This window comes from Prenolepis imparis, unplaced genomic scaffold (assembly GCF_030444845.1).
Source record: "Prenolepis imparis isolate NDT839.2.m4 unplaced genomic scaffold, iyPreImpa1.0 SCAF_4, whole genome shotgun sequence".
Taxonomy (NCBI): domain Eukaryota; kingdom Metazoa; phylum Arthropoda; class Insecta; order Hymenoptera; family Formicidae; genus Prenolepis; species Prenolepis imparis.
In genome coordinates, this window is record NW_028141162.1 from 2,681,200 (window position 1) to 2,708,355 (window position 27,156).

General features: G+C 33.6%; 4 protein-coding genes and 1 long non-coding RNA gene across 8 annotated transcripts; 3 read left to right on the top strand and 2 right to left on the bottom strand.

Moving 5' to 3' along the window:
• Positions 1-2,753: 2,753 nt before the first annotated feature.
• LOC145935156 (ciliary microtubule-associated protein 2) lies at positions 2,754-4,954 on the bottom strand. The gene is made up of 6 exons (XM_083036266.1): positions 4,762-4,954; positions 4,389-4,533; positions 4,200-4,282; positions 3,781-3,928; positions 3,343-3,632; positions 2,754-2,989 (listed from the first exon to the last, which is right to left on the bottom strand). Exons 1-6 carry the CDS (start codon positions 4,952-4,954, stop codon positions 2,754-2,756), a joined length of 1,095 nt encoding a protein of 364 aa, XP_082892392.1.
• A 1,133-nt stretch (positions 4,955-6,087) lies between these two features.
• On the top strand, positions 6,088-9,417 carry LOC145935198 (uncharacterized). Its single transcript, XM_083036317.1, has 3 exons — positions 6,088-7,083; positions 7,168-7,613; positions 7,674-9,417. Exons 1-3 carry the CDS (start codon positions 6,888-6,890, stop codon positions 7,836-7,838), a joined length of 807 nt encoding a protein of 268 aa, XP_082892443.1. The 5' UTR covers positions 6,088-6,887; the 3' UTR covers positions 7,839-9,417.
• A 777-nt stretch (positions 9,418-10,194) lies between these two features.
• Positions 10,195-19,532, top strand: LOC145935331 (ras-related protein Rab-8A-like). The gene is made up of 5 exons (XM_083036552.1): positions 10,195-10,510; positions 12,444-12,504; positions 12,743-12,881; positions 13,301-13,504; positions 13,830-19,532. The coding sequence occupies exons 1-5, from the start codon at positions 10,195-10,197 to the stop codon at positions 13,926-13,928; spliced, it is 819 nt and encodes a 272-aa protein (XP_082892678.1). The 3' UTR covers positions 13,929-19,532.
• LOC145935333 (uncharacterized) lies at positions 10,500-21,338 on the bottom strand. 2 transcript variants are annotated; one of them, XR_014425206.1, is made up of 4 exons: positions 20,832-21,338; positions 20,265-20,492; positions 18,181-18,290; positions 10,500-10,676 (listed from the first exon to the last, which is right to left on the bottom strand). It is a non-coding gene; the product is annotated as an uncharacterized LOC145935333 (long non-coding RNA). The 2 variants fall into 2 exon arrangements; XR_014425205.1 differs by lacking the exon at positions 10,500-10,676 and having other exon boundaries at positions 18,113-18,290.
• On the top strand, positions 20,235-25,637 carry LOC145935327 (uncharacterized). 3 transcript variants are annotated; one of them, XM_083036540.1, is made up of 9 exons: positions 20,235-20,347; positions 21,751-21,936; positions 22,024-22,434; positions 22,526-22,754; positions 22,843-23,252; positions 23,334-23,432; positions 23,524-23,621; positions 23,708-23,891; positions 23,991-25,636. In XM_083036540.1, exons 2-9 carry the CDS (start codon positions 21,778-21,780, stop codon positions 24,096-24,098), a joined length of 1,698 nt encoding a protein of 565 aa, XP_082892666.1. In that variant the 5' UTR covers positions 20,235-20,347; positions 21,751-21,777; the 3' UTR covers positions 24,099-25,636. The 3 variants fall into 3 exon arrangements, with proteins under 3 accessions (XP_082892666.1, XP_082892667.1, XP_082892665.1); XM_083036541.1 differs by lacking the exon at positions 20,235-20,347 and having other exon boundaries at positions 21,348-21,936; positions 22,861-23,252; positions 23,991-25,637; XM_083036539.1 differs by lacking the exon at positions 20,235-20,347 and having other exon boundaries at positions 21,350-21,936; positions 23,991-25,635.
• Positions 25,638-27,156: the final 1,519 nt, after the last annotated feature.

The window sequence follows — 27,156 nt, forward strand, 5'->3', positions numbered from 1 at the left end:
GGGAAAAAAAAGAGAGCAACCTCTCCTCCGGTTTCATACGCGGTCTTCTGATATAGCTGGTACCGAAATTTGTCGCGGCGGTTCACGGCTATCCTCCCACCCCGCAGCTGTTTAACCAGCTGTAACGTATCACACCTTCTCCCTCGATGGCGGCCTTCTGGGCGCGGGCGGGGCACCCGATGGGACGGAATTTTTTCACAAAAGGCACGTGTGCATCGATAATCTACTGTGCATAGTGCGTGACCGCCGCTTCCGTTCGATCAAGTTTTCACTTATATTCACTTCAGCAATGTATTTTTGGGTAGATTTGGAGAATCGTCTTCTTTTTTTATCTACATTTTTTAACTTCCAATTTCTTTAATCGACAATAATTCGATAATTTTATTGTTTTCCACAAATTATTTCTTCTTAATTGAATCTCGAAGAATAATGTTTCATCATTAGCCATGATAATGGATTCGTTGGACTTCCTTCCATTTTTCTTGCTATAATAAGACTAGTTGTGACCTTGAAAATCCAAGTCACCAGGTATTATTTTATATAGACACTCTTGAACATCCGGTTTGAAAGATTATGCGTTTCGAATTTTTGCGAACAATCAATAACAATGTATTGTCTCGTATGAGGCGCTCAAGGATGACGTTATTTCAATCTAGACTCTTGGTTATTGTGAGAGGAAGACGTCATTGTGAGAAGTTGAAAAAAGCGAAGAAAGGACATACTTGTGGTTAGCATATTTTTTAGAAAGTATAAGGCCACTGGGTCTTTGGGTTAGTGTACTAGCGGGTGGGCCATATAAATATCAGAAGGGCACGTGCCTCTATTCAATCTTACTTCAGAGAAAGTCTTTCCTAAACCAGAGGGGGGCGCAAAAGTTAACGATGGTAAAGAAAAGAAAAAGCACGAACAAGGAAAGAGTAAGCAGGATCGAGATATAATTCGTCGTAGATTTATATTTTTTCTAAATAGTAGCCAGACAGAGAGAGAAATTAGATGGCATTATGTGAATGCATTTTTCTTTTGTCTTGGTGATTTACGAGATTACAAGATCCAGTCATTTGAATGAAAACGATAAAGAATAAGGCAAGGTCTTGCCACGCGACACGTACGAGAGCAAGAGAGAACGGATAATAAATAATATTTTTCAAGACGTCCCATGAAGAAACCCATTTACGGACCATTTACGAGATGGAATTAAGACGTTTTCAAAATGTTTAGAAGTATTCTGATAGAAACCACACGTGGCATCTAATACTCTGGCGAAATTTCAATTTCTAAAGTCTTGTATGCACGATTGCTGGAACTTGGTCCAACTTCTTATAAACCGAAAAATGTGTAACCAATAAAATTGCCGCTTTTTTAAAAACTGCAAATTAATTAGCTACATATTTCTCAGTCCAAGAACTTGGATCAAGCATCATGTATACAAGATTTAAGAATCTATCGATAACTTGTACAAAACATGATTAAAAAATAAAGAAAATAAAAAAATTAAGATAGAGAGAAGAATAAAAAACTAAGAAAAGAAATTGAATAAGAAAAGAAACAAACAAAAAGAGAAGATTAATTAAATTAAAATTGTTTTGAAAAATACATCTATAGGGATTATATAATCCTTATAAATATATCTCTTTAAACAATTTTAATTATATTGAATTAAGTTTTATTATATTAATTATATTAAATATATATATATGTATATATATGTGTGTATATACATGAAAAATTATAGAATATTTTTGATAAAATAAAGCTCTTTGTTACATGTAAAAAGATTTCAAAAAATTTTTACGAAATACATGATTTAGATTACATGGAAAATGCATAGCATAATTATAAATAAATTAACAAAGATTAATAAGGCACAAACCATAACATAGAATAAATGGCTTGATCTTCAGTTTCATTTTCAAGATAGAAAAATTATTATCTATATTGTAAAGATTTTATATTGTCGTGTTATACAGTCTATCATTTGCAACATACGAGTTCAATGGCATGAATCTTGCGAGAGACGCGTCGGCGTCAACCGTAAATTAGAAAGCTATTAACGCCTAATATTGCGTCCCAATTAATTTACCCTTGTAACTAATGTTAACATCCCATCCGATAGAGAGCCGCGTGGAATCCGCCTATGGGAACGCATATATTGAGTGTCAGTTGCTCCGTGAAATCCTCCATCAATCTACAAAATTATCCGCCATATGGTACGCTGCGAGAAATTTTCCTAATTTTTTTTCTCTTACGCGCGAGCGAGATATTTCCGGTTCTCTATTTAAATATACGCGCGAGATCTCTTCCTAAGATTCTTGCATATTTATATACGTCTATAATTTATACAAGAAAAAAATTTATTTCTCGCATACATGTTATTTTATCATAAAAAATTATATTTTTTACTTCTTAAAAATACTGTCTACATTTTATATATGTATGTATACTATATACACGCACAAATTTAATTATTTAAAAATAATTTCGAAAATTTATATGTTGCGTTAAAAACATGTTAAAACATGCATTTTCTGGATAAAAATATCTTTTTTTCTTTCTTTTATTAAGTCTCGCGTTATGCTGATTCAAGTTGCATAAATGCGATGGCTGCTGTTGCTGCTGCAGATGCAGCGATTTTTCGCCATTCAATCCAATAAATTTTGTCTCTTTTATTGCGATAATTAAGATCGGGGCGTTCCAATAAACGAATAACGTGTGGGGTAAGGGTTTGAATGAAAGGGGCGATCGTTGAAAATCGGTTAAATGCAATTTCGTGCGTTCAGCGGGACTGGAGGATGCGCTCGCGTAGCTGGTTCAAAGTTTGTAGCATACGTATGAATTATGCATTCGGTGCAGCCGGGATAATCATTCAGGTGCATAATTATCTCGAGGGGCTCTCCTGTTACCATTTTCCAACTGGCACGAAATCTCGCGCTTCTCTCGCACCGAAGGAACACCGTCGAAGGAAAAACGACGAATCGGCAGATCGTTCCAGCTGTACCATATATAGGATAGGATAGGATTGTTGGATCTTTAAATTAGCGTAGAGCAATCGGCCTCATCACACGCGAACACAGGTTATAGCATTATCGCGATCCGTGTAGATTTTACATCAAAACAGTTTTCGATGATCGATAGTTGCGATAAAATTAATTCTACGTAAAATTTTATATTAATATAATTTTATAAATATATTTTGATTTTAATTATAAATAATGATGAACTAAATTCTCTTCAATTCTATTAGAGATTTTATTTGTATTAAGAAGTCATATATCGATAATAACTTGTTTCGTATTATTATGTCTGCAGAAATATTTATTAAAAATCGCTATGACGACGGGATACCCGCAAGGATCGTTCTGGGCACTTTGCTCTTAAAAACGTACGTCCATCCATATCCTTTTATACGACAATCTTGTTTAATTTTATATCTCCCTGGTCCAGGAAAAATATAAGAATCGCTTGGTGGACGTGGTCGTACAAACTCTATGTTGCTATCGAAGGGATATTTTTTGAGTGAACTCGGTTTTCGTGGCATTCGAGGATCGTAATGTCCAGGCCCCGGTTCATTGGGGTCTTTGTAACACGTACTGATATCTTGTAACATCATCCTTGTAACCGGTTTCTTTGTAAATCTTTAAGAGATTATTTTTTCACTTAAGATAATTTTTGTATTTGTCGCATTGAATATTATGTATAATATAAGTATATACGAGTATAAGTTATAATTAGAATGCATTTTTATGTCTTATTCTTTTTTATTTCTATAGTTTATTTTAATACCTAGAAGTCATAGACCATTTTCCTTTAAAATAGTTGCATTTGCTCGAAAGTTTTTCCATTTCATCTGGCAATTTTCGCGGCCAATCACCGTAATCTTCTAATTTCGGATGCGTCCAATATCCTTTGATAGTAGTCTCATTTCTCGGTCCTCAAGTTAATTTAAAGTTTATACTCGAGATATATAATTAATTTTTTAAATGTAAGTTTTCTATTTTATACGTAAATCATAAATATATAATCTTTAAATCAATATATAATAAATTGATATTTGAGAAAAAGATATAAAAATATAAAATAACACGTATATCGATAACAAGATTTTTTAAATAGTATATTTGTAAATCAAAGAAAATCATAAAAATATTAATTCATATACTATATTTTAATTCATAAACTTTAGAAAAATATTATTTTAACACCTGTAAAGAGATCGTAAGGTCCTCTTTTGCTTGTCACTTTTTCGAGAAAGATTTGTAATGAGGCCGGATGCTTTACGCTGTACCTATTATACGAAAATCGATTCTTTTGCCATTTCAAAAGCCATGAAAAAATATAAGAGACATAGTTTAAAAGACTGTGGTAACATTTAACGATCCTCCTCTTTTTACCTAGTACACGGTAGAGACCAACTTCTTATAGTTTCTTGGAATCTAGGTATCAGACCATCAAACTCAAAAGAAGGTATACGAGAATAACCTTTCAGCCTCTTCTGGTCCAAGTAATAATAAGGATTGTGCGTTCGAAGTGTATATCCTTAAGCAGAATGTCAATCAAAGATGAACAAAAATTATAAAGAAATATTTAAAGAAAAAATTAATCAATCACATTAACACGAATTGATTGCTAATCAAAATTCAGATAAATTTATTTTAATATAATCTGTGATATATATAGCAATAGAAACATATTCCAAAGAAAATTTATTTTTTAATCCTGCATTGGAATAATTCTATTATTCTCTAAAAGAGTAACTTTATTGACCTGGACCAGGCGTGATGGATTTATAACTCGGTTCAAACCGCGGAACGACCCCAAAAGCGACGTCCCTTTGCAAACTTTTACAAGGTGCCATCAATATATTCTCTGGCCAGCGAATTATTTCATGACTTCCGGGTCCATGTTCGACCCTCAAACTCTTCTGGGCCGTTATTTTCTTTGTTAATTTGCAACCCATTGTGGCAGAGAATTCTTTCGTTTCTTGTTGTTTTTGCCAACTGCATCGTAATTACTTTGCTTTATTTCTTTCTAAAAACTCTCTAGTGCTATATCGAAATAAATTAAATTCGACCTTTACCTAATAGCTAGAGATTTGCGATCGATTGGCCGAGGATCGTAAGAACCAACGGCTGGAGACGTTGTTGCAAATGATTTTAATTTAGGATGCAAACCCAGATAGCTGTTTAACTTCGATCCACAATTAAAGGGCGGATGTGGCTTCTTTCTTCGTGGTCTCAGACACTGACAACGCCATTTATAGCAACAACGACACAATCGGAAGCTTTTAGTTTCGTACTTTCGTGGCATTTTTATGTTTAACTATTGATTGATTAAAAGTAGAATATCTATTAAAAGTTTAAAGAAGTAAATGAATATAATAAACGTGAGAAAATTATATATATATTTTTTTTTATATAAATCACCTATATTTATAAATTTTTCAATAAATTATTTTCAAACATCTTTACAAGAAATCTTTTCTTTATTGAAGTTCAGGTTAAAAAAAGTGGAAGGTTCAGATTGAACAAGGGTGCAAACTGTTTAACGAATTGTAACAACGTTCAAATGATTTTTTTAGTTAACATATAATATTTCAATATAACAATTTTGAATAGTAGGCATTAATTAGCACTGAAAAAATGATGAAGAATCAAAACAATGATAGCTTTATAGAAATTATTAATTACGTAATAGAACACTGAATTAACAGTTGTTGATATTTTAGGAGTTCAGACCGAATAAAATCTTGTTTCTAATTGATGACAATAATATTTATCTAATTTAATTTTTATTATAAATAAAATATTACTCTATGTTTTTTTTGAGAAAAATTCATACAATTTTGATATTTACGCGACGAAAAATAGTAAAATTAACTCGAATCTGCAGTCGGACTACATCGATTACTACTACTGCCATTCAGAACAAAGTTTCTGAGAGTAACTTAGCGTACTCAGGTGGCGCTTCGTATAAAGGCCGTTGCACAATGCCAGGCAACAGGCAATAGGAATAGAGAATAGAAAATATGCACCAATAAGGAGCAGGGAATAATATCTATTCCCTTTTCCTATTGGTGGATATTTTTTATTTCCTGTTCCTATTCCTGTTGCCTCACCTTGTGCAAGGGCCTTAAGATACAGCTGTTTACGAGACCGTCCATTCTTGGTTAAAGAGCCCATTCGTAAAATCATACATCGACTTCATTGACATGTGAAGTCGAAGGTGTTTCCTCGGAGAGCACCGAGACAACGGCTGCTCATGCAGCCAGTTGCCGCCTAATTAAACACGATTAATCGCGATGACGTAACAGCCAAAGAATCTCAAATTCACACCAGTTTGCGCGAATAATAATACGCGCATTGTATGTGAAATAAATATACGTGTTGTTAAAATAAATATGTGTTAAGTAGTTTTGTTTGGACTTTTGTTTCTCACCTGGCGTTCGATATTTAAAAGACTCATTTAATTTAAAGAGTTAAAATATATGTTATAGAATTTGTTTATCTATAATATTATATGTTAATTTCATGGCTCTAGAAAAATATTAATAGAGAAAATTTGAATTTTCTATGAAAGATAAAGAAAAATATAATTTATAGAAGATATCATTTATATAAAGTGTAGACAATGATAACATCTTTCAAGTGAGAGTTAAAATTATTTATGGGGAATTGTCTGTGTAGAATACAGAGTTGTATATTTTTTAATTATTGTTAAAGTGCTCTTGTGTTTTCTTTGAATATTCAACAACTGCAAGAGCCAATGCACAGTGCAACGTAATACTTATTTGTAAGGCAGCAATATACTTCTTTAAAGGGAGATAATTTTAATTCATGAAAAAAAAATTGTAAGCATCTGTCTTCTATTCATTCTCATCTCAATCAAGAAAAATGGCTATATTAAAGATGTTAAAACGCATTATGTGTAAAAACATTGCAACATGTGGCTCAAGATTTGTGGGCATTATGGGACCCCTAACAATCCCACCATTGCAGATTGCAACTCTATATTATTTCTGGCAAGATTATTCAAGAGTTGTGGATAAACGATACTGCTCTTGTTCGTGCTGGGACACTGTATTTAAAGGTATAAATTTAAAAGGATTCTATGAATATTTCTTGAATACTGCAGTTGTAGAACAGATTATACAATGTAATTTTTCTGTTGCAGGCTCATATGAATCTGGTATTGCTCCTTACAAGCATATGTACTTCAATGCCACCTCAAATATGCTGAAAATATGGATGCTTGTAGTCATTGGAGTGATTGCATTTTACGAAACGATGAAGCACTTGGCAAGATTAGCAATCAAGCAGAGACTCAGACAGTCCATGATGCTTCTCTTTTCAACCGCTCTGTTCTCTAACTATTATTCATGGTGGGTTTATATTAATTATTGGAACGACGATTTCTATTCCCAATGGTACCATCAATTGTTCTTTTCCGTCACCGAGTTGCTATCCACTGCCTGGGTCGTTCATTTGGCGGATAAAAAAAATGCTATAACTCACAGAAAGGCATTCGGTATAGCCGCAATAGCTCTTTTGCACATTATGGCCGGTGGATGGGATCAGTTTTTCGTGAACGTTGTCAGAGGAGAGGGCCATGCACATCAGGTAAGAATGTATAAATAATCATACGAGAGAAACATTTCATAACAAGTATCTTGCACAAAGGTCATACGCGATCTGGGATTCATGATTCCGGATATTCTCCACGTCGCTGTTCCATTATGGCTGATTAAATGGGAGAGCATTTATAATATTCATCTTCCCAATTCTTTAGCGTACATGTCAAGTATCGTAGTAATCGGACTATGCATTTGGTCATTTTTATTGTAATCCGATGATATTGAGAAGAATGTACTGGTGCTGACAATTTTTACTTAATCCCATTCTTCCTGAATACAAGAATGGCTTTGGGATTAATTTACTATGTTCTTTCTAAATGCGGAATTTCGCGAAACGTCTGACTCGGTCTAATGTAAACACCAAGTCTTTTCGTCCTTACGATAAGATCGATTGTTATCGCAGACTGTAACACGGTATGCATTTTATTAACATTACAAAGCTGTCCTACAAATATATTCCGTGATAGTATTATCGTTAAAGAATGTGAATTCTGAAAGCGATTCGACTGAGCTTGAGTTACGTGCCTTACTTTAAGTTATCATGTTCTCTCATTGCTTTAATCTGTACCTTATTGTTGTATTTATACAACCCTTTATATTCGATTTTATTTATTTATTTATGAAATATTCGTATATTTATGATAAGTTATAATTACTTAAGTTTCGAGCAAGTTTTTATACGAGATTTGCGAGCGAAAGAAACCGCATTAAATATAAGACTTTGTTGATGTTGAAACCACACATCAAAATTTAGGATACGTTATAGACTGCAAACGGTAGCGTTTAAAATTACTCTAAATAAATTTAAGTATTGTACATTGCGAACATATCACGTAGATAATTTATATGAACAAAACATTGTATCTTGACAGACAAGATTGTACAACTTACAAACAGTGCTAACCAAAATTAGTGTCCTAATTCTCATAGAAGTTATAATGCTTATAAAGTGCCTACACATAATATATTATTTATATGATTATTATTAACTAAGGCGATACAAAATTTCGAGCAAAAGCAGTTTTCGCGTATTTAAACGGCAAATACTGAGAGGGAGAGAGAGAGAGGGGGGGGGGGGGGAGAGAAGAAAGATATGGCTGCTTCAAAAATATTGGTTTACTAAAGAAAAAAAATTTAGAGCATAATAATTTTTGATTTGCGAATATTAGTCATAATGTAATATATAACATTAACATGTTGATTTTTTTTACTTATAATCTGATAAGAATTAAAAACTCATTTTTCTTTGATTTCTATAATGAAGTTTTTGATGATTTACCCGCAATGTATTATTTATGCAGCAGATATACATATATCCTGATGGATAATGTGAAACGATTAATAAGCGCAGCTTACATCAACCAAAGCATCAAAACTAATTTTTAATTATTGTAGCGTATTTATCGTCGGATATATTTCGCTACAAAGCCATCCCCCGAAAAATACTTGAGTAGGTACGTATTCACGTACATTTTATCTAATTCTAGAGAGACATATAATTATAGCATACATAAAATTGAAATATAAATCTTGTCTCATAAAAAAGACAAAGTACCAGTACGACGTGTAGAGTAAACGATTGTGTTAAGTGGTCTAACAATTGTTAATTTAAGAATCTGATTCTGATAATATTTTGTTATTGAATGTGAAATAAAAAAAAGAAGACATAGAGAGAAATAAAAGCGATTATCTGTGCAAAAGTATGAATTCAATCGGCAAAAATATGTTGATCTGATTAATAATAATAAGAATACAATAAAGTGGCCTAATTTCCAGTTTCAATATTTCAATTTCCATGTTCAATTATTTCTGACACCCTCGCAATTTGCATGTCTACACACGCAAATCTCTGCAAATTCTCGAATCCTGACTCTCTTCCATCGAATAATTCCGTGCTATACAAAGATTCATTATACATGCGAAAGACTCGGACGAGATGTTCGAAAGAAATGCAAAAAAAGAAGAGAATCTTTTCTGCATTTTTTCTTATTATATTATTCTCTTATTATGTTGTATGTATATGACTTCAGGTGCATATTGTTCCTAATAAACATCGTCAATTCTCGACTTCATTTTCTCTACGTGCACCGGTACACAGAGAGAATTTTCTCTTAAAATTTATCCTGAAAATTATGATAATCGTCGGACAATATGATATGGAAAGAATTTTATGAGAATTTCTCTGATTAATATTTATCACAATAAAATATAAAATATGTTTGATTAATTTTACTATGCAGTTTAGTAAAATTAATCAAACATGTTTTATATTTTATTGTGATAGATATTATTATTTTTATTATGATAAATATTAATCAGAGAAATTCTCATGAAATTCTTTCCATATCATATTGTCCCACGATTATCATGATTTTCAGGGTAAATTTTAAGAGAAAATTCTCTCAGAGTGTACCAGTATATATCACACATATAAGAATTAACACATCTATCTCAACATATACGCGCGCAATTTTACGCATCTATATATGCACATTCTGCATCTTAATGCGCTCGCTCGTGCGCGCTTGAGATGCATTTGCGGATGTGTGGCTTTCTAAAAGTCGCGCATGAGCGGCGAAAAGTCACACACGATTGTGAGGATAGCTTTAACCCTTGTCGTGAGGGGGCTAAAGCGCAAGCGTCGAATCGATCCTCCATCCCCCTCGGGAGCAGCGCGTTCGCGACGAGCAACCCCCGGCCGACGACTCTGTTGTCGACCCAACAACAGTTCAAAACCACCCGAACACACTACGGCAAACATGGCGTTGGATTTTGCAGCCACGTATAAGGTTCTGGTTTTGGGCGATTCGAATGTCGGCAAGACCTGCATCGTGCATCGCTATTGCGACGAACGGTACTACGACACTTACATCTCGACGATAGGTGAGATACACCACCGTCATTCGGTACGCAAGCATAATCACTTACTTGGTTACTGACGACTATCTCCAAGTTGTGCGGATCATGACTCAAGTCTTCGGCTGGTCCGTTGTTGGATGATCGCTGTGACGTGTCTTAGTTTTTCAGTTAAATTTGCGATTGCCTTCTCCTGAAACAAAAATAAGTCACGAGTTTCAATTTTATTCCGAGTACAATATACAAGCGCGAATATGGTCCTGTATATCGTTGACACAGGTAGCTGTTAATTAACCGTCAACTATTACGATGGGGTCACATATATCTCTGACATAGATCTTACACGTTAGAGAGAATATACAAGTGCGAGAAAATCTCACAGTTTATTTTTTAAATACAATGGTATATACATATTAATTTTATACATAACTGCGTATTTTTATAATAATATAATTACGAAAAGTAGATTATCTTTCATATGTATATTTAATATTATTTCCGTTTCTTTGGAAGACACTGTTTCCATCGCAAAAATAGTGTTGTTTAAATTTAAATATACTTAGTGTAACGGTTAATTGAGTGTATCCTGTAAAACATAGATATACGTTGAATCGATCAGCTGATTATCCGCCCCAATCTTGTGATGCATCTTTCTGATTTTAAATTTCGACTGAAGTATGTATGTCTACGTGACATAATATCTTCTCGATATAGATTGTCATAATCATTATGAATCATTAAGAATTTATTTTTGTTTATTCAAAAATTTAAACTTAATAGAGTTTTCCGAGTTTATTATCCATTAAAACCAATTCGATAAAGTTTTAATTATACTATTCACAATTGTACAATTTAGTAGCGCTTTTGTATTTCTTAAAAAATAAACATAAAATGATATAAAAAGGCCAACTAACGAGCAAATATCTAGATGTTGTTGAACGATTATTTATTAAATATTAACATTAAAGATATTTAAAATATTTATGACAGTATAATTTCTGAACATTTTGATAATGCGAACGATTACATTGCTAAGATTTATTGACGTGTTGCGAATAATTTAACTTTGCAAAAATTATTTAAGTGTGTCGGGACAATATCTTGGTTTTTACATGTCATTAAAAATCTTAGTTTAGATTTGATTCTGATCAACGTATAATTCGCATCTATTCAGAGTTTTAATAAGTGTACTATATTACTTCCAAAGGTTCTGTGTAAAAAATTAAAATTAAAAGGATGATTTTCATATTTAAATTTGTATTGACGCATTATAAGGCCAGCGTGTATTAAACAATTCACAATTGTACAATTTAGTAGCGCTCTTGTATTTCTTAAAAAATAAACATAAAATGATATAAAAAGGCCAACTAACGAGCAATTTTTTAATTTTTTACACAGAACCTTTGGAAGTAATATAGTACACTTATTAAAACTCTGGATAGATGCGAATTATACGTTGATCAGAATCAAATCTAAACTAAGATTTTTAATGACATGTAAAAACCATAAGATATTGTCCCGACACACCTAAATAATTTTTGCAAAGTTAAATTATTCGCAACACGTCAATAAATCTTAGCAATGTAATCGTTCGCATTATCAAAATGTTCAGAAATTATACTGTCATAAATATTTTAAATATCTTTAATGTTAATATTTAATAAATAATCGTTCAACAACATCTAGATATTTGCTCGTTAGTTGGCCTTATATCATTTTATGTTTATTTAATTATACTACTTGCACGCGAGGAATACATGAAATTCTTGCGTGTGAATTGCCATGATAGCCGTCTAATTAGCGATAGCATCTAATAGTTTTGTACTGCAAACATAATTGAGATATCGCAGCGCCTTGAAAAAACGTTTTATTTAAACATTAGAATTTTGCTCCATTTAAATGTTTTGAAAATATTTTACGAATATAAAATGATAAATGTAAATAATAAATATGTCTGCAGGTATCGATTTCAAACAAAAGATCATTAACCTAGACGGAACGCCAATTAAATTACAAATTTGGTGAGTACTAATCGATACCTCTTCGTGAATATAAATCGATAAATAATTAATCACAATTAGCACTAATATATGTATTTAGAAATTATATCATTCATAAAGAAACAAAAATTTTTTCTTTTATTGCTAGACAATTTTATTTTGTTTCTCAAGCGTTCTAAGCCATAATCTATATGTAAAACAAAATGTTGTATATAGAAGCAGAAAGTTCATATATTTGTAAACGTATCTTTTTTTGAAGGGATACCGCTGGCCAAGAAAGATTTCGAACTTTAACAACGGCATATTATCGCGGTGCCATGGGTATTCTTTTGATGTACGATGTCACTAGTTTGGAGAGTTTCAACCATCTGTCTTACTGGCTGCGAAATATTCAAGAAGTAAGAAATCGAAATCTAAAGTCTAAAAATAGAACATTACGCAACCAAGAATGAATGCGCGCTGTATTAATTCTTAAGTAATCTTTAAAAAGAGTTTAATATTTAAAAAATAATTAAAAATACTGAAAGATAGTTTAAATAAAATCCGGAAACTTAAAATGGGGAAATTCAAATTTAGTGATTAATAAGTTAAGAATCGATTGCAAATCTGCAATAACAGAACAACGTTTGCAACAATAGAAAATTACTTATCTGTAAAAAAATATCTAAAGTAAATTTATAAAGTTGCAAGCTTACAAAAAGACCACTGTAGATTTCAAAGAATGTTTCACCGATGATTCAAAGTCATTTGCATGCAACAGAATTATCGTATATATGGAAGTATGAATCATAAGCAATTCCATCGTTTACTTCGATAGAATGCGTCACCGGACGTAGTAAAAGTTTTGGCAGCAAATAAGTGCGATGCAACCGCGCATCGCGCCGTGGATGCCGAGAGAGGCCAGAAAATTGCCGAAAATTTCGATATGCCCTTCTTCGAGGTATCGTGCAAAGAGAATATCAATATCGAGGAAGCTTTTCTCACCTTAGCCAGAAGGATACGGGAGCAACGGGGTCGTCGAGTAAGATTTATTGAGAATTTTATTTGTTATTCTAATTGAAGAATCTTTTTCTATTGTATCTATTTCTGCATGTGATTTAAAAATATTTTTAAAAATGTAATTTTTAATATAAATTAAATTATGATTATATTATTATCCTTTATAATATATAAATTGAATTCTTAAGAGAGAATATATACAAAAGATTTATATATAGAAAATTATTTTTGAGATATACACACACAATAGAAAAGATTTCAATCGCATAAAATTATTCAACGAGATTGAATAATTTTCTAAAGACTATTAACTTTTCTAAAGAGCTGAACGATTGTCATTATTGCAGGCCAGTCTATTCGAAGCTTCTGAAAGAGAAGGCGCAGACAGTATTATTAAGGCGCAGTCACCATCTCAACAGGGTGACGCCTGGAGATGCACCTGTTAGTTCGGATAATCATCGAAAGTCTATTCGGTTGGAAACTTCGACGGCAGCCAGGTATTAAACCCGGATGCGTAGCATTTCGTCCGTATCTTGCACGAAAAGGAACGCTGGTTTTTATACCTGAACATACGCAACGCGACCAACGATCAGTCGTCGAACGGAGATTGACCTGGACGCGAGAATGGTGTATACTTTTGCTTTGGGCAAATCGCCCGAGCAAGTATACGACACGATACTACTACACCATCTTGCAATAATCGCAACGGATATTATAGATATTATCTCGTAAATCCTGCACCATCTATTACACGCGAGAGTCGAAGAACGACGACGTTGACGCAACGCGATGACGGAATGAAACGGACGATCAATCGACGTGTGATTATATCGTCACAATCCGCATGAGACGTCATTCAACAAGCAAGCTCTCGCGCTCTCAATCATTCGGACACGTACATACACATACACATATACATACATTACAGTTAAGTTCGAATCACATTTGCGAAGTTATCGCAAAGTTTATCTATGATATGCGATTATACATCGTAGATGTCTACTTATATAGATATGAGTCATATATAGAGACTCGACAAAACTCTCGCTAAAACCGAAATGCCTGAACGCATCGTCGAGGAACGCGAGGACGAGTAATCTGATTGATGATCGGCCGATTTCATCATTTAACTTACAAATGAGTCGAGATGATCTTTGTTCTACGCGAGTTTAATGTAAATTCGAAAATACATGATACGTCAGTAAGAAAATCAGCTGAGAGAGAAAAGACTACAGCTGAGCATTATAAAAGATTTCGAAGATTTCGTTTACAAGCAAATTTCGTATAATCTCGATGTTAAATTTGTATAAATCGGACGCGAAGAGTCGGATATCAGGCAGTTTAAAAATATTCGATTAGATTCACTTGGCGTATCGATAAGGCCTAAGAAAACAAAAAAAGATCCTCTCGATGCTACTAAGGCGACATTATACATTTTTGCAGTAATCGACGTATTACTATTATTAGTATGTCTACGCGAAGAAGACATCATCAAGCGCATTGTGATTACTGTCTGAAAACGACACTACTATATGAGACTTGCGATTACCACTGTTGTCTCTTAACGAGGACCAGGGCCCTTCCTTCAGGAAGGACTTGCGCGATTATGTCGGGATCATTTGATGCACAGATGCCAAAGTTCGCGAAATAGATGTTTCTTTCACTCAAAAAAATGATTTTGCAACTATAGCAAAAATTTTTTAGGTGCGAAAAATTAATTGAGATAGATAAACAATTAGCAAATATTGTAATATCGTATATATTTTGCACGTAATCAATCTAAATGACAGAGACAGAACTAAAAAATTCTATCTGTGACAAACGATAATTCTATCTGTGACAAACGATATTCTATCAGATACAAAAAATAGCGATAATTTTTGTTGCGACATCTAGAAATTTTTTTGCGTGTTGTATGTCGAGTATATATAACAAGTATCGACAACCAAACTAGGAAGAATAGCATTCGTTTTTAATATCACAGCATATAATCTCTTTGAATAAAATATAATTCAAAATGTGAAGATTTTAATAAGAATTAAACGTAATTTAATTTTGATATAATTTCAGGATTATAAAAATTTTTCACATTGTTTTGTGTGTATGGCAATGATAAGTATGAAAGTAAAAGAAGGAAAATATTGGAAGAAATATTCTGATGAGATATTAATATTATGTTTAATCATAAAAACTCAAACTCAAATTAATCATCAAACTATACGCGATTTATATTGCATTACTATACGTAGAACTTTCTTAAGAGAGAGAAGATGAAATTAACTTTTCTTTACACTTAACGTTTCTTGAAATTCATATAAAGAAAAATTGTTCCCTCTCTTTCTGCCTTAAAAATAACATAGCGTAAGAGCGTGCTATTTATATTTAAAAAAACCGCTGTTATTTCTATTCGAGTGTTCATTAAAAATGATATTTGCATACTGAAGTGAAAAGATATCTCAAAACGAAAAGCCAAATCGATATCGACAAAAGCACTTGACATCTGTATATCAAATTTTTCATATCGATGTACACGTACGTGATAAACCACGCTTAATTGATCCGCTTTGATAATCGTAATGGAGCACAATTTCGATCTATTTTATGTTCGATGTGAATGGCATTTTTCAGCAATACAATATACATTTTGCTATAGAATGTCACAGCACCAATCCTGTTTCGTATAAAAAAAAATAAAAAAAGAGCACTTAATAGCATTCTTAATAGCATTTTTCACAGGCTATATGTGCGGTCAAGGAGGAGGATTTAGGCCGCGAAAGATTTGATTAGCTGCCATATAACAATGCTACAATACGCGAACGTTTCAACGCGGAGTGTAAATTATATTCGCGCACGATTAAATCGACAGAATCTTATAATTTCAAAAAGAACGAGAAAGCTGTATCACATGAATATATCAATCGATTCTCGATCAATTATCAAATTTCTCGATTTTGAATTTATACATTTTTCGTACAACATTTTTTTACTTGCAAGACAGATTTATCGAACTTGCGTTACCAATCAATGTAAGATTGAAGGATAAAAAATCTCGAATAAAAATTTACCGAAGATATATAGCATAATTAAGAATACACATATATATATATATAATATATATTATATATAATATATATAAATGAATATAAAATGACATATAAAAATTGTTTTTATAATAGGCGACAAGAAAGTTAATTATGTATGAGCTTTTTATTTAAGAACCGATATAATTTTTAATTCTACTTTTTATATTATTCAGAGTTATCAGTATTTATTATATGATATAGAGAAGCGCACAATCTTTTCTAACAAATGTAGAAATCGTCTTCGCTCTTTTGACGAGATCACTTTCACCATTCGCACTTCTCGCTTATGCTGGCAGAAAGACAAAAGCCTTTATTGTGCCTATCGATGATTAGGAAAAAGGGTAAAGACAAAGAACGAAGATGAGAAAAGAAAATGGAGATATATTGTACGAAATCGCTTTATGATCGATTGGAATAAATTATGAGTTGGTAACGCGATATTGGTGCTCCTCGATCGAAGTTCCAATTAAAGTTTCGCTTCAATAATATCTCTGAGGACTTTGCACTCTTGGGATCACACGAGAATACTTTTATGATACTCTTTTTTTTGTATAGTATAGTCGAAAATCAAGTCTCTCGTCTCTTATAGCGAACCGCGATTTTTATCGCCGTAATTTCTGATTTATATTTATGTATACACAACAATCGTTGCGCATCACCGCCAATTTCATAGCTGCGTTCACGTTCATTGCAATTCGAAATTGCATTGCGAGTGGCAATCTCGTAGTAAATATTAGTAACGGTATATCGTTTTAGCGATGCAGTATTAAGAGTGCCAGTAGAACTTTGCGAGAAATCCAGTTTTTCGCGCTTTTCGCACGCTTGCCGGCACGTTTGCGAATTGCATCGCGACAGTTGGTCGAATCTAAACAACGCATGCACTCGACGAAAAGTGCATTATATCTGTCGCGATCGATATCGCAGCGACGATGTTGACAAAAAAAAAAAAACTCACTTCGCGAATCGCGCTTGTTAACGGATTAGCGATCGACACGACACGATTTATTTATTTTTTTTTTCAGCCGTATCCTAAACGTCATAGTTATGACATAGGCTTTGTACCATTTGCAAGACGATATACATATACTAAAAATATATAAATATACGCATATATATATTATATATATATATATACACGATGGTATATATATTTGTTGCTTTTATATATTTATAAATCGCGGCATATTTGTATAAAAACACTACGGAATTCAATTATCTTGCCTGCTAAGCAGCATACGCGCCCTTTAATTAAAGCGCACGGTTTCCCAAACTAAACGAGAATTGAATTTTTCAATGTCTATTTTTTTCACAACTCTAAAATATATTTTGTCATACGAAAACAACGAAACCAAAAAAAAATGTTTGCCATTTTTAATAGAGATTTTATTGCGACTTTAAATTGCTTTCAAATAATTATGCAACTATCAAATTTGGCAAAAATTTAAGTATTTTATTTTAATTCAACCATGAAAGTTTGAAATAAATAATGTCTATATTGTTATCTGACGGATCAGTGTATATTTTTTTAAAGTTTGGGAAACCTTGAATTAGCGGAGATTAGATACGATTAGAGAGAAATCAGGATATTGAGTGAGCTCTGTTCTCGTCAACTCACCTTTTAGATGCACGCGTGATTCGTCGGGATTGTCGTTAATTTTTGTTTCGTAGACCGCCGTCTGTGACGAGGTAAAGCCCCCGTATATTCTGATATTATTCTCGATCCTCCTGAAAAGAAAAAAATTATTTCTTTAGTCGAAAGCGATGCAAATAAAAGACAAAGAAAGGCGAAATAGAATTTTTGGCATAACTGATCGATTGCCATAATATCAGCTGCGTAAAATCGCATTCGGCTATTGGATTTCGATTAATATGCAAATGTACGGGTGTTTGTTCCTCGCGAGAAATATATGAAGGGAATAATAGTAAAGGAAAGGGAAGTCAATTTGCAAAACACGGTCTTGCCCACGTGGACGGTAGAGTCGCTTGTACGAATTTTTTTTTAAAGGGACGCTGGCTCGTTCGCCTTCATCGAAGTGCTTGATTTCTCATCCGAAGCTGGTCTTCGGTTGAAAAGTCTTCTCGGAAGAGAATTTTTTATACGACTTAGTTGATGCCTGCCACGTATGTGCCCGCGCGTGCAGCGCCGTAATTAGTGTTTTTTTTTGTATCGCGAGTGCAATTGTATTTTATATTATTTATTCCACATCGTGTTCTTGAAATTCGGAGTCCTTTCCTCTTGTATTCGCGCAACACTTTATAGCATTTGGTTAGATTTATAATTTTACGATGTTATAAATCTCTACGAAATTTGATTTTATTGGATTCTTGATCATATACAATTATAATTATATCTTTAATTTTATATTATATATTCTAGTTACGGCTCTGCAATATTCGTAGCTCTCGATTTTCAACGATCTTGCGATTTTCAACGATATGATGAAAGTTTCTCGATAGGAATCAGCTATGTTTTTGTTACAAACCATGTTAAGATATATAGAGATAAAATAGAATATGGATTGATCGGGCAAACAGTTCTGGTTGCCAAATTTTACAGTATACATCATAAAATAAGTCGGTCTTTACCATAAAGTGTTTTAGAACTTGATATATTAATGCTTGAATTTAATTAAATTAAAAGTCTAATTTTTTATTTTATACAATTATATATTTTTGAATTTTATAGAATAAGATTTCCAAGCACGAGGAAACGCTTTGCCCGATCATGGAAGAAATAATGACGAAGATATTAAACATATAATGACACAGCTTTTACAACATAATTTATTTGTCATTACGCCACTTCACCCTCAATATGATGAGCATCATGTTACGTAATTTAATTCCACCTTCGCAATCGATTATCTAAATGTGTAAGTGTATAAGTTTTTAAGTTTGTAGAAACAACTTGTTCAACTTGATGTCTGAATCATAATATAAATAAAAATACACACTTTTTACCTATGACATGTGCGCTTTCTCATTATATAGCAATATAAAAATGATCCGGGAGACATCCCAAGTAGCACAAAATATATCAAAAATATTTGAAACTCATTTTCAGAGATATTTTAAAAATGTTAAAATAATTGATTAAGTCCCTTTTTATTCATTAAAAAAAACGTTTATTTTAATGTTAATGTAATATAAATATTTATTTAACGTTTATTATATTTAATATTTCATTAATGAAATATTAAATATAATAAACGTTAAATAAATATTTATATTACATTAACATTAAAATAAACGTTTTTTTTAATAAATAAAAAGGGACTTAACCAATTATTTTAACATTTTTAAAATATCTTTAAAAATAAGTTTTAAACATTTTTTATACATTTTTTGCTACTTGGGACGGTGCATTAAAAAAAAACAAATGTTAAAATTTAATTCTCTTAGTCGACATCTGTCATTAAAGCGGGATAAGAAATTATAAAGATACAAGCGAGAATAATTAAAGAATTAAATAATTTCAGAAAAATAAGAAAAGAGATTAATTCTTTTATAATTCTTTCCAAGTACGTGTTGCAAATGTTTTACGTGAGAATCGTTCGTATAACTGTATACATATTGCGATCTATAGAAATACTCCGATATTCGTCGTGTCGTCAATACGTGATAGTCTTTAGCGATAAGGCGCGAATGCGCGATTACCGGAGTGAATCAGCGACTTGAAGAGATAGAGAAGACACGTACCGTTTTCCAGCTGAGAGCTCACGTTGAATCGCGGCTTCGATGCACATCAGAAAGCAGGAACGTCGCTATCTTTCCATTGACAGGTACGTATATATATACGTGCATGTATTGTGTCGCAGCATGGATTTCTTTTCACGAATGTCGATCAAGCCTGATTGTGAATCCGCGTACTGCGTTGAAGAGTTGATGAACATAAAGCCAGCGGATCATCACGTTCGCAAATTGTACCTGTAATGTACAAGATATGTAAAAATAGTCACTTTAAACGTTCAAAATCGTAACGTTCAAAATTGTGTATTATAACGAAGAAAAGATGATTTTACATGATCGAGATATCACAATCAATAACAATACATAACCTAAAAATAACAAGCGCTTTATCTCGAGATAAAAGAAAAAATGTGATTTTTGATCTGGATATACATATATGTATACAAGTATAATATTTTTAAGGTGTTTTCATCTTTCGAATATCTTTTACTAACTATATATATCAGTCCAGATATCGCGCGGGATTTCTTTGATTGTTTGCAAAATACTTGGTTATACGGAATATAAAATACGTACGTATGCGTCTTTGGCCGATAAAGCTTGAAGCACGTGCGTGCTTTGCGTCGTGATACGCATTATAACACGTGTCCATTCAAACGAAACGTGCTTCGCGTCTCTTGTCTGGCGGCTGGCGAGAGTGAATCACGCGAAGATGAGCGAGAGACTGCCTGCGCAAGCGTCTAATGGCGTTTGAATAAGATGGCCGTTCAAACGCCGGGAGCCTAGCGCGACTAAAAGTGACAGCGCCTCCGGAATCCAACTCTTCCTTCGTGAATTTCGAGCGAAATTTGCTTCAACGAATCTCCCATTCGAGAGAAGAGCCACTAATTTACCGTACAATTAAGAAACTAATCTGCAAAAATCTAGAAATCGCGCACGGTGATCCGCGACACTTGTTACTGATATACATCGATTGTATCGAGTATACACGTACTCGATATATCGAACTCGATCGACGTCAAAATAGTTGACAGGTGGCGCGCGCTCTTCGCCCGGAGTCCGGAGATCGGCTTCGAGCGCAAGATGGCTGAGGTGACAGATACGGGAAGCTGTCAACCGTACCCGGGATCCGCCTAAATTTTGCTTTCCGACTACACGGCCGAACCGCTCGTTTGCATCCGCGTCGCGTTACGATGCTCACGTACGCGAGATCCGCCCGGGTTTGTCCGTACGAAGACGTCGATAGACAGTACGCGCGACCGTATATCGCGAACGCACCTCGCTTCGTAACTCGTACGTAGATATCCATACACGTACTATTACGTTCGCGTGCGACCTGCTTTTTTTCATGCGAACTCTCACTCAGTTCCTCGACTCGCGGCGCTTTCGCCGAGCATCGTCGTCTCTCGCGTCGCTCGACCGTGCCGTGACATCGGCAACGAATTGTCCGATCGAACTCGTCGCATGGTGAGACAAGTGTGCTGTTTGTCCGTAGATATTAATACGTGCCGAATTTACGAGCATGGAGGCGATAGTGGAATATAATTATGTGGCGCAAGAGGACGATGAGTTGACGCTGAGGAAAGGTGACATCATCACCGGGATCAAGGTGATGCTCGGCGGATGGTGGGAGGGCACCCTGAGGGACAAGCGCGGCATGTTTCCTGATAATTTCGTTAAGGTATCTATACGTTGAATCGCGCCTTTATCATCTACATATATGTATATTTATCTATTTTAATGAAAAGAAAAAATGTCCAATATATAGGTACTGGACTCTTCAACTGGTAATGGAAGTAACAGTGGCAGCAGCGAGACTGTAAATACAAAATCTGATGAAGTTACATTAAGAAACGGATCTGGTAGACGCTTTTGCAAGGTCCTCTTCAGTTATGATCCTTGTAATGAGGACGAGTTGAGTTTGGTACCGCAAGACTCGATAGAATTCTTAGGAGAGGTGGAGGAAGGATGGTGGAGGGGTCGTACCAAAGGTAGAGTCGGCGTATTTCCTTCAAACTTTGTTTCTCCACCTGCTCCTGAAGAACAGGAGAGGCATAAAGAGCGAGACAAAAAGGAAATGTGTAGGGTACTCTTTCCTTATGAAGCTGCTAATGAAGACGAACTCACCTTGGTTGAGGGAGATATAATTACACTTTTATCCAAGGATGCGCCAGACAAGGTTTGAAATTAGTCTGATCAATATTAATGAATAAGATAATAGCTATAGATTATAGATAGATGATATTCAATACATACAATGATTTATATAGGGTTGGTGGAAAGGAGAAGTAAGAGGACAAGTGGGTTTATTCCCTGACAATTTTGTGGACATAATTGGTGCAAAGAACGAATCCCAGGAACAAGAATCCCAATGGCAAGAAATAACATCGCTTAGCGCAAAGTCAACTGCTAGACATTCCCATCAAATAAAGAAAATCGAGAAAGCACACGTTAGAAAAAGTCTGGACACTAGGAATGTACATCCAAGCAATATATTAGGTAAGATACAACTGTTTTTGTATTAGAATGAAACATTTCTATGTCATATAATGTACGTAACACGCGATGTAATTTCGTGTTCTGTCAGATCATTTCCCCGCCATAGATACTACCACTAAAAAGGTACCACTACTACCAATAATGACAACGTCATCCACCTCCGTGTCAACGTTGTCGTCGGTGACGGCCACCGGAAGCGGAGGGGGTGATAAGAAAGCGGCCGGCAGCCATTCGATTATATCAAGCCTGAAGCGTTTCGTGAGCGACGTGGGGAATAATAACGGTATTGGCAACACGACAAGTACCACTTCCGAATGTCGTGAGGAATTGGATGGCGTAGAGCGAGGGGAGGGCGCACCGCTTTCGCATTTGACAGCTTCTCGCGCTAAAGCGCCTCGGCGACGTCCGCCTTCGTCGCAACATTTACGTCATCATGCCGCTGGATCCACCAGCGTAAGCGCATCCTCGACACTCCCTTCTGTTCCCAGCACTCTTTTGGTACTAAAAAAAATTATCATTAATTTCATTTACTCTAATTTGTACAAAAATATCAATTTTAAATTACTTTATAATTTGTAGGAGGATAACTTGTCTAATGGACGCACTGAAACGCTGGAGCAAATACCAGATGAAGAAACGGATGGGCTTGCAGTGAAAGCTAGAAGAAAAGCACCATGGGTAATGTATCATTGTTTAAGATAAAATAAAAAAAGAATTATTACACGTAATTATTAATATTATCGTTATTAAATTATTCATTTATTTACAGGTCGAGGAATTGAAAATGAATCAGATGGAAAGGAGGAAAACCGCCGCAGATCGAATCGATAAGACTACAGAAGTCAAAAAGGAACGAAATTTCTCACGGTATTTATCAACTTTTTAACGAAATCCGTCATTTATTTCACGAATATGCAAATATACATGACAAGTATCGTTTTATTGTTCAACAGAATGACGCAAGGAAATGTCACGGATTCCGTTAACAAATCGGATATCGATAATGATGATGGCAAACAGAAAGATAAAAGTCCTAGAGCCGATACAAGCCCGCATGCTGACCATAGTCCTGGCGGCGCATCATCCGGACAACCGGCCTACGTTCCATATGCCCTCTACAGCAAGCTACTGGAAAGGGTAAATATTAAAATAATCCATAAACTATTAAATTTTATCATATCGGTATATTGCATGCACGCGAGAACACGCGATATTAATTTAAATTGCTTCAACAAGGTCGCCGCGTTAGAGGAGAAGCAAGCAGTATTGCAGGTGACGGTAGGGCAGCTCTCCGAACAGCTTATACTTCTTCTCGCAAACGCGTCGATTAACAACAAAGTCTAAGAAAGAAAAATCGATAATATATTTATCTGCCTATATTATCACTGTGTTGTTTTCTCATTACGCGCTAATGAGAAGGAGACTAATACTGCTATACTAGCGTAACGTTTATTGCTCTATTACTGTTGTTATATATATACATATTTATTCATTTGGTAGCATTCATTTATTGTTTGCTCCATCGATGCAGTATTTGTGTGGGCTGGTTAAAAAACGCACGCGACATTCCATACAATATTGCTCGCTTATAAAAGTATTTCTTTTTAACCCGGTTTGCGATATAATTTAACAGATCTCATTGTAACTGCCGGGGTTTATCATCTATCTTGATAATCATAGCTGTTTTGAAAATAACTACAAAACATTCGCAAGCCCCATATAACTATTTTCCTTGTAAATTCGTGACACATATCAAACACTTCAAATCTGCAATGTATATTTGCACATATTCTAGATTCTTATGAGGTGAACCACCATATTATCCCCCATTATTATTCCCCATATTATCAATAGCATGAAAAAACTTGCGACATAAAATCCCCCCCAAAAAAGAGAAAAAGCGCAAGTGTCCTTCCAAGTGCCCGCATTTCCTTTGCCAATTTGCATTTTTTTCATTGTTTTATGTTATTTATTTTTACACATTTATTTTAATAGAATTTTAATAGTCTTTACGAAAAGATTGCTAATTTTATCTTATTTTTTACTACTGTATCAAATAGTAAAATTATATAAAGAAAGATATAAAAGTACTTAAATTCGAGTAGCTCGTAAGAATATATGTGATCTTTTTTTATCCAACGAACACAGCTGCCTCGCGATAATTGTGTGATGATTTGTGTAGTAAGTCTCTTCAGTAATCTGAGTGCCAATGTAAAGCATTTTATTCACTGCATTTCCGGGATGCCTCATTCTACGTTAAGAATAAGTGATTCTCGTTGATTTTTCACGAGTAATATCACCGAATTACGGACAAGTACGAATCCGTACAAGCCTAATTCGACGTGTTCGTCGAGCCATTTATTTCTATATTCTCTATACCAGCTTATCGAAGTATATTCCGTATATTCTAAGAGAGATTGAACATTATATATTATATCTTTGAACCGGTGCTCATAAGGCGATATGATATATCGTAGAGTCACATAATTATATTACATGTAGAGGAATGAGGCAGCGAGAAATTCACAAAAGATTTTTGTTCTGCCCTAAATATGAAAGTATTATAGAGCAGGACTAAAAAAAACTAGATATGCACCATAGTTCGTTTTAAAGACAGCTTAGCAGCTTTATTCGATATAATCGCGAATCATGTTAAATATAAAAACAAAAACGTTTTTATTTTTTTACATAAAAACGGAATTTTAAGTAAAAATATCGGGTATAAAAAAATGAAATGATTATATATAAATATATGAGAGGAAATACGAGACATTTAATTTTTTATATCAGTATTTTTTCTATAAAATATATTTGACTTTAACAATAGAGTGAATTAAAAGGATTCCTCTAATCAGATATAAAATAGATTTTATTTTTATGTGCAGATATACATATATTAAATAATATATATATATATGTATATTTTTATTCTTTTTCTATTTTTTATTAATTTTTAGCAATCAATAGTTCCATGTTGTACGAAATTTATGACAAAAGTTTAGAGCAGTATATTTATCATATTTACTTGATCAATACGTATATGTTTATTAAATTATACTATTTATGAATATACTGTGCAGCATTTACACTCGTGAAAATGAAATATATATATATATATATATATATATATATATATATTTGGGGACGCGAGTTGGTAACTTAATATAATGTCTCGTAAACATATATACTTTAATTGCTTATGTGTTTATAACTGTAATAAAAATTTTACAAGAAAAAAAAATATAATTATGTTAGGTGAAATATTTCTCTACAAATTAATTTTATTGATATAACTGGATACTAATAAACATTCGTTACTGTTACCAATCTCCTTGCTTAAAAAAAAAATAATGTGCTGTAGAGATATATATTTCAAATTAAATTCTTATTTCGCGTGTAATCCGTCCCCGAACGTCAAAAGAATATTAATGTGCAATTCGTCACAAAAATTATTTTGATTAAGGCAATAATATTCGATTGTACCTATACATTTTTTATAATCAAATTTGTACATACATTGAATAATTTATAAATTTTTGTGCTTCTTTTTTTTCTTTTTGGAGAAAGGTACTATTATTCTAATATCGGTCTACGATCTATTCGCATTTATTATTTATAGCACGTATGTATATCGATAAGCATATATTACATTTGAGAAACTTTTGTATATCGCAAAGCGCGTCGCAAGAATAACTCCAAAAAATTAACCAATTATAATTAACGAAATGCAGTGGCTCTTTTAATGATTTAGATATCTCTTCGTAAGAAGACTATCGCTTTAGTTTGTAATATGTACATTTAATTCGTTTTAATATGAACTCAAGGGCAACTCTCTTAATCGGCATTTAATACTGACCATACTTATGGAAAAAAAGCTCAAGATAAACGAGACCATACGACAAAACGTTCAGATTTGTATTCTATAACGAAATCACATCTTTTATACTTTTATATTTCGCTGCACACACAAACAACACACAGATCAGGTCGTTTGAAATTGAATATTTCACAATATTTCTTACATATATTTCGTACATAAATATATGTTTACTCAGGCGCTAAATAGAACTTCGGTTTGCAAACGCGACACCATCGTGCACATTCTTGCAGATATAACGCGTGACAATAATAGTTATTAAGCGAGTTGAACGAATATTTGCTACTTTTTTTTGTAATTACATCTTGAATATAAGTTTATTAGCGATTAAGAGATCCACCGTAGAGGCCTCGATTAAAATATTTGATTGCGTTTATCTTATGCCTTTGAGGGATATTTTTCAAAACAAACAATTGTTTGTTAAATATTAATTGATCGTCATTTCGCCACTCTTAGGAGCATCGTCTTCCCTCATAAATAATAAACTCTTGCGATTCAATCATTGCAAATACGATCGTGTAAACA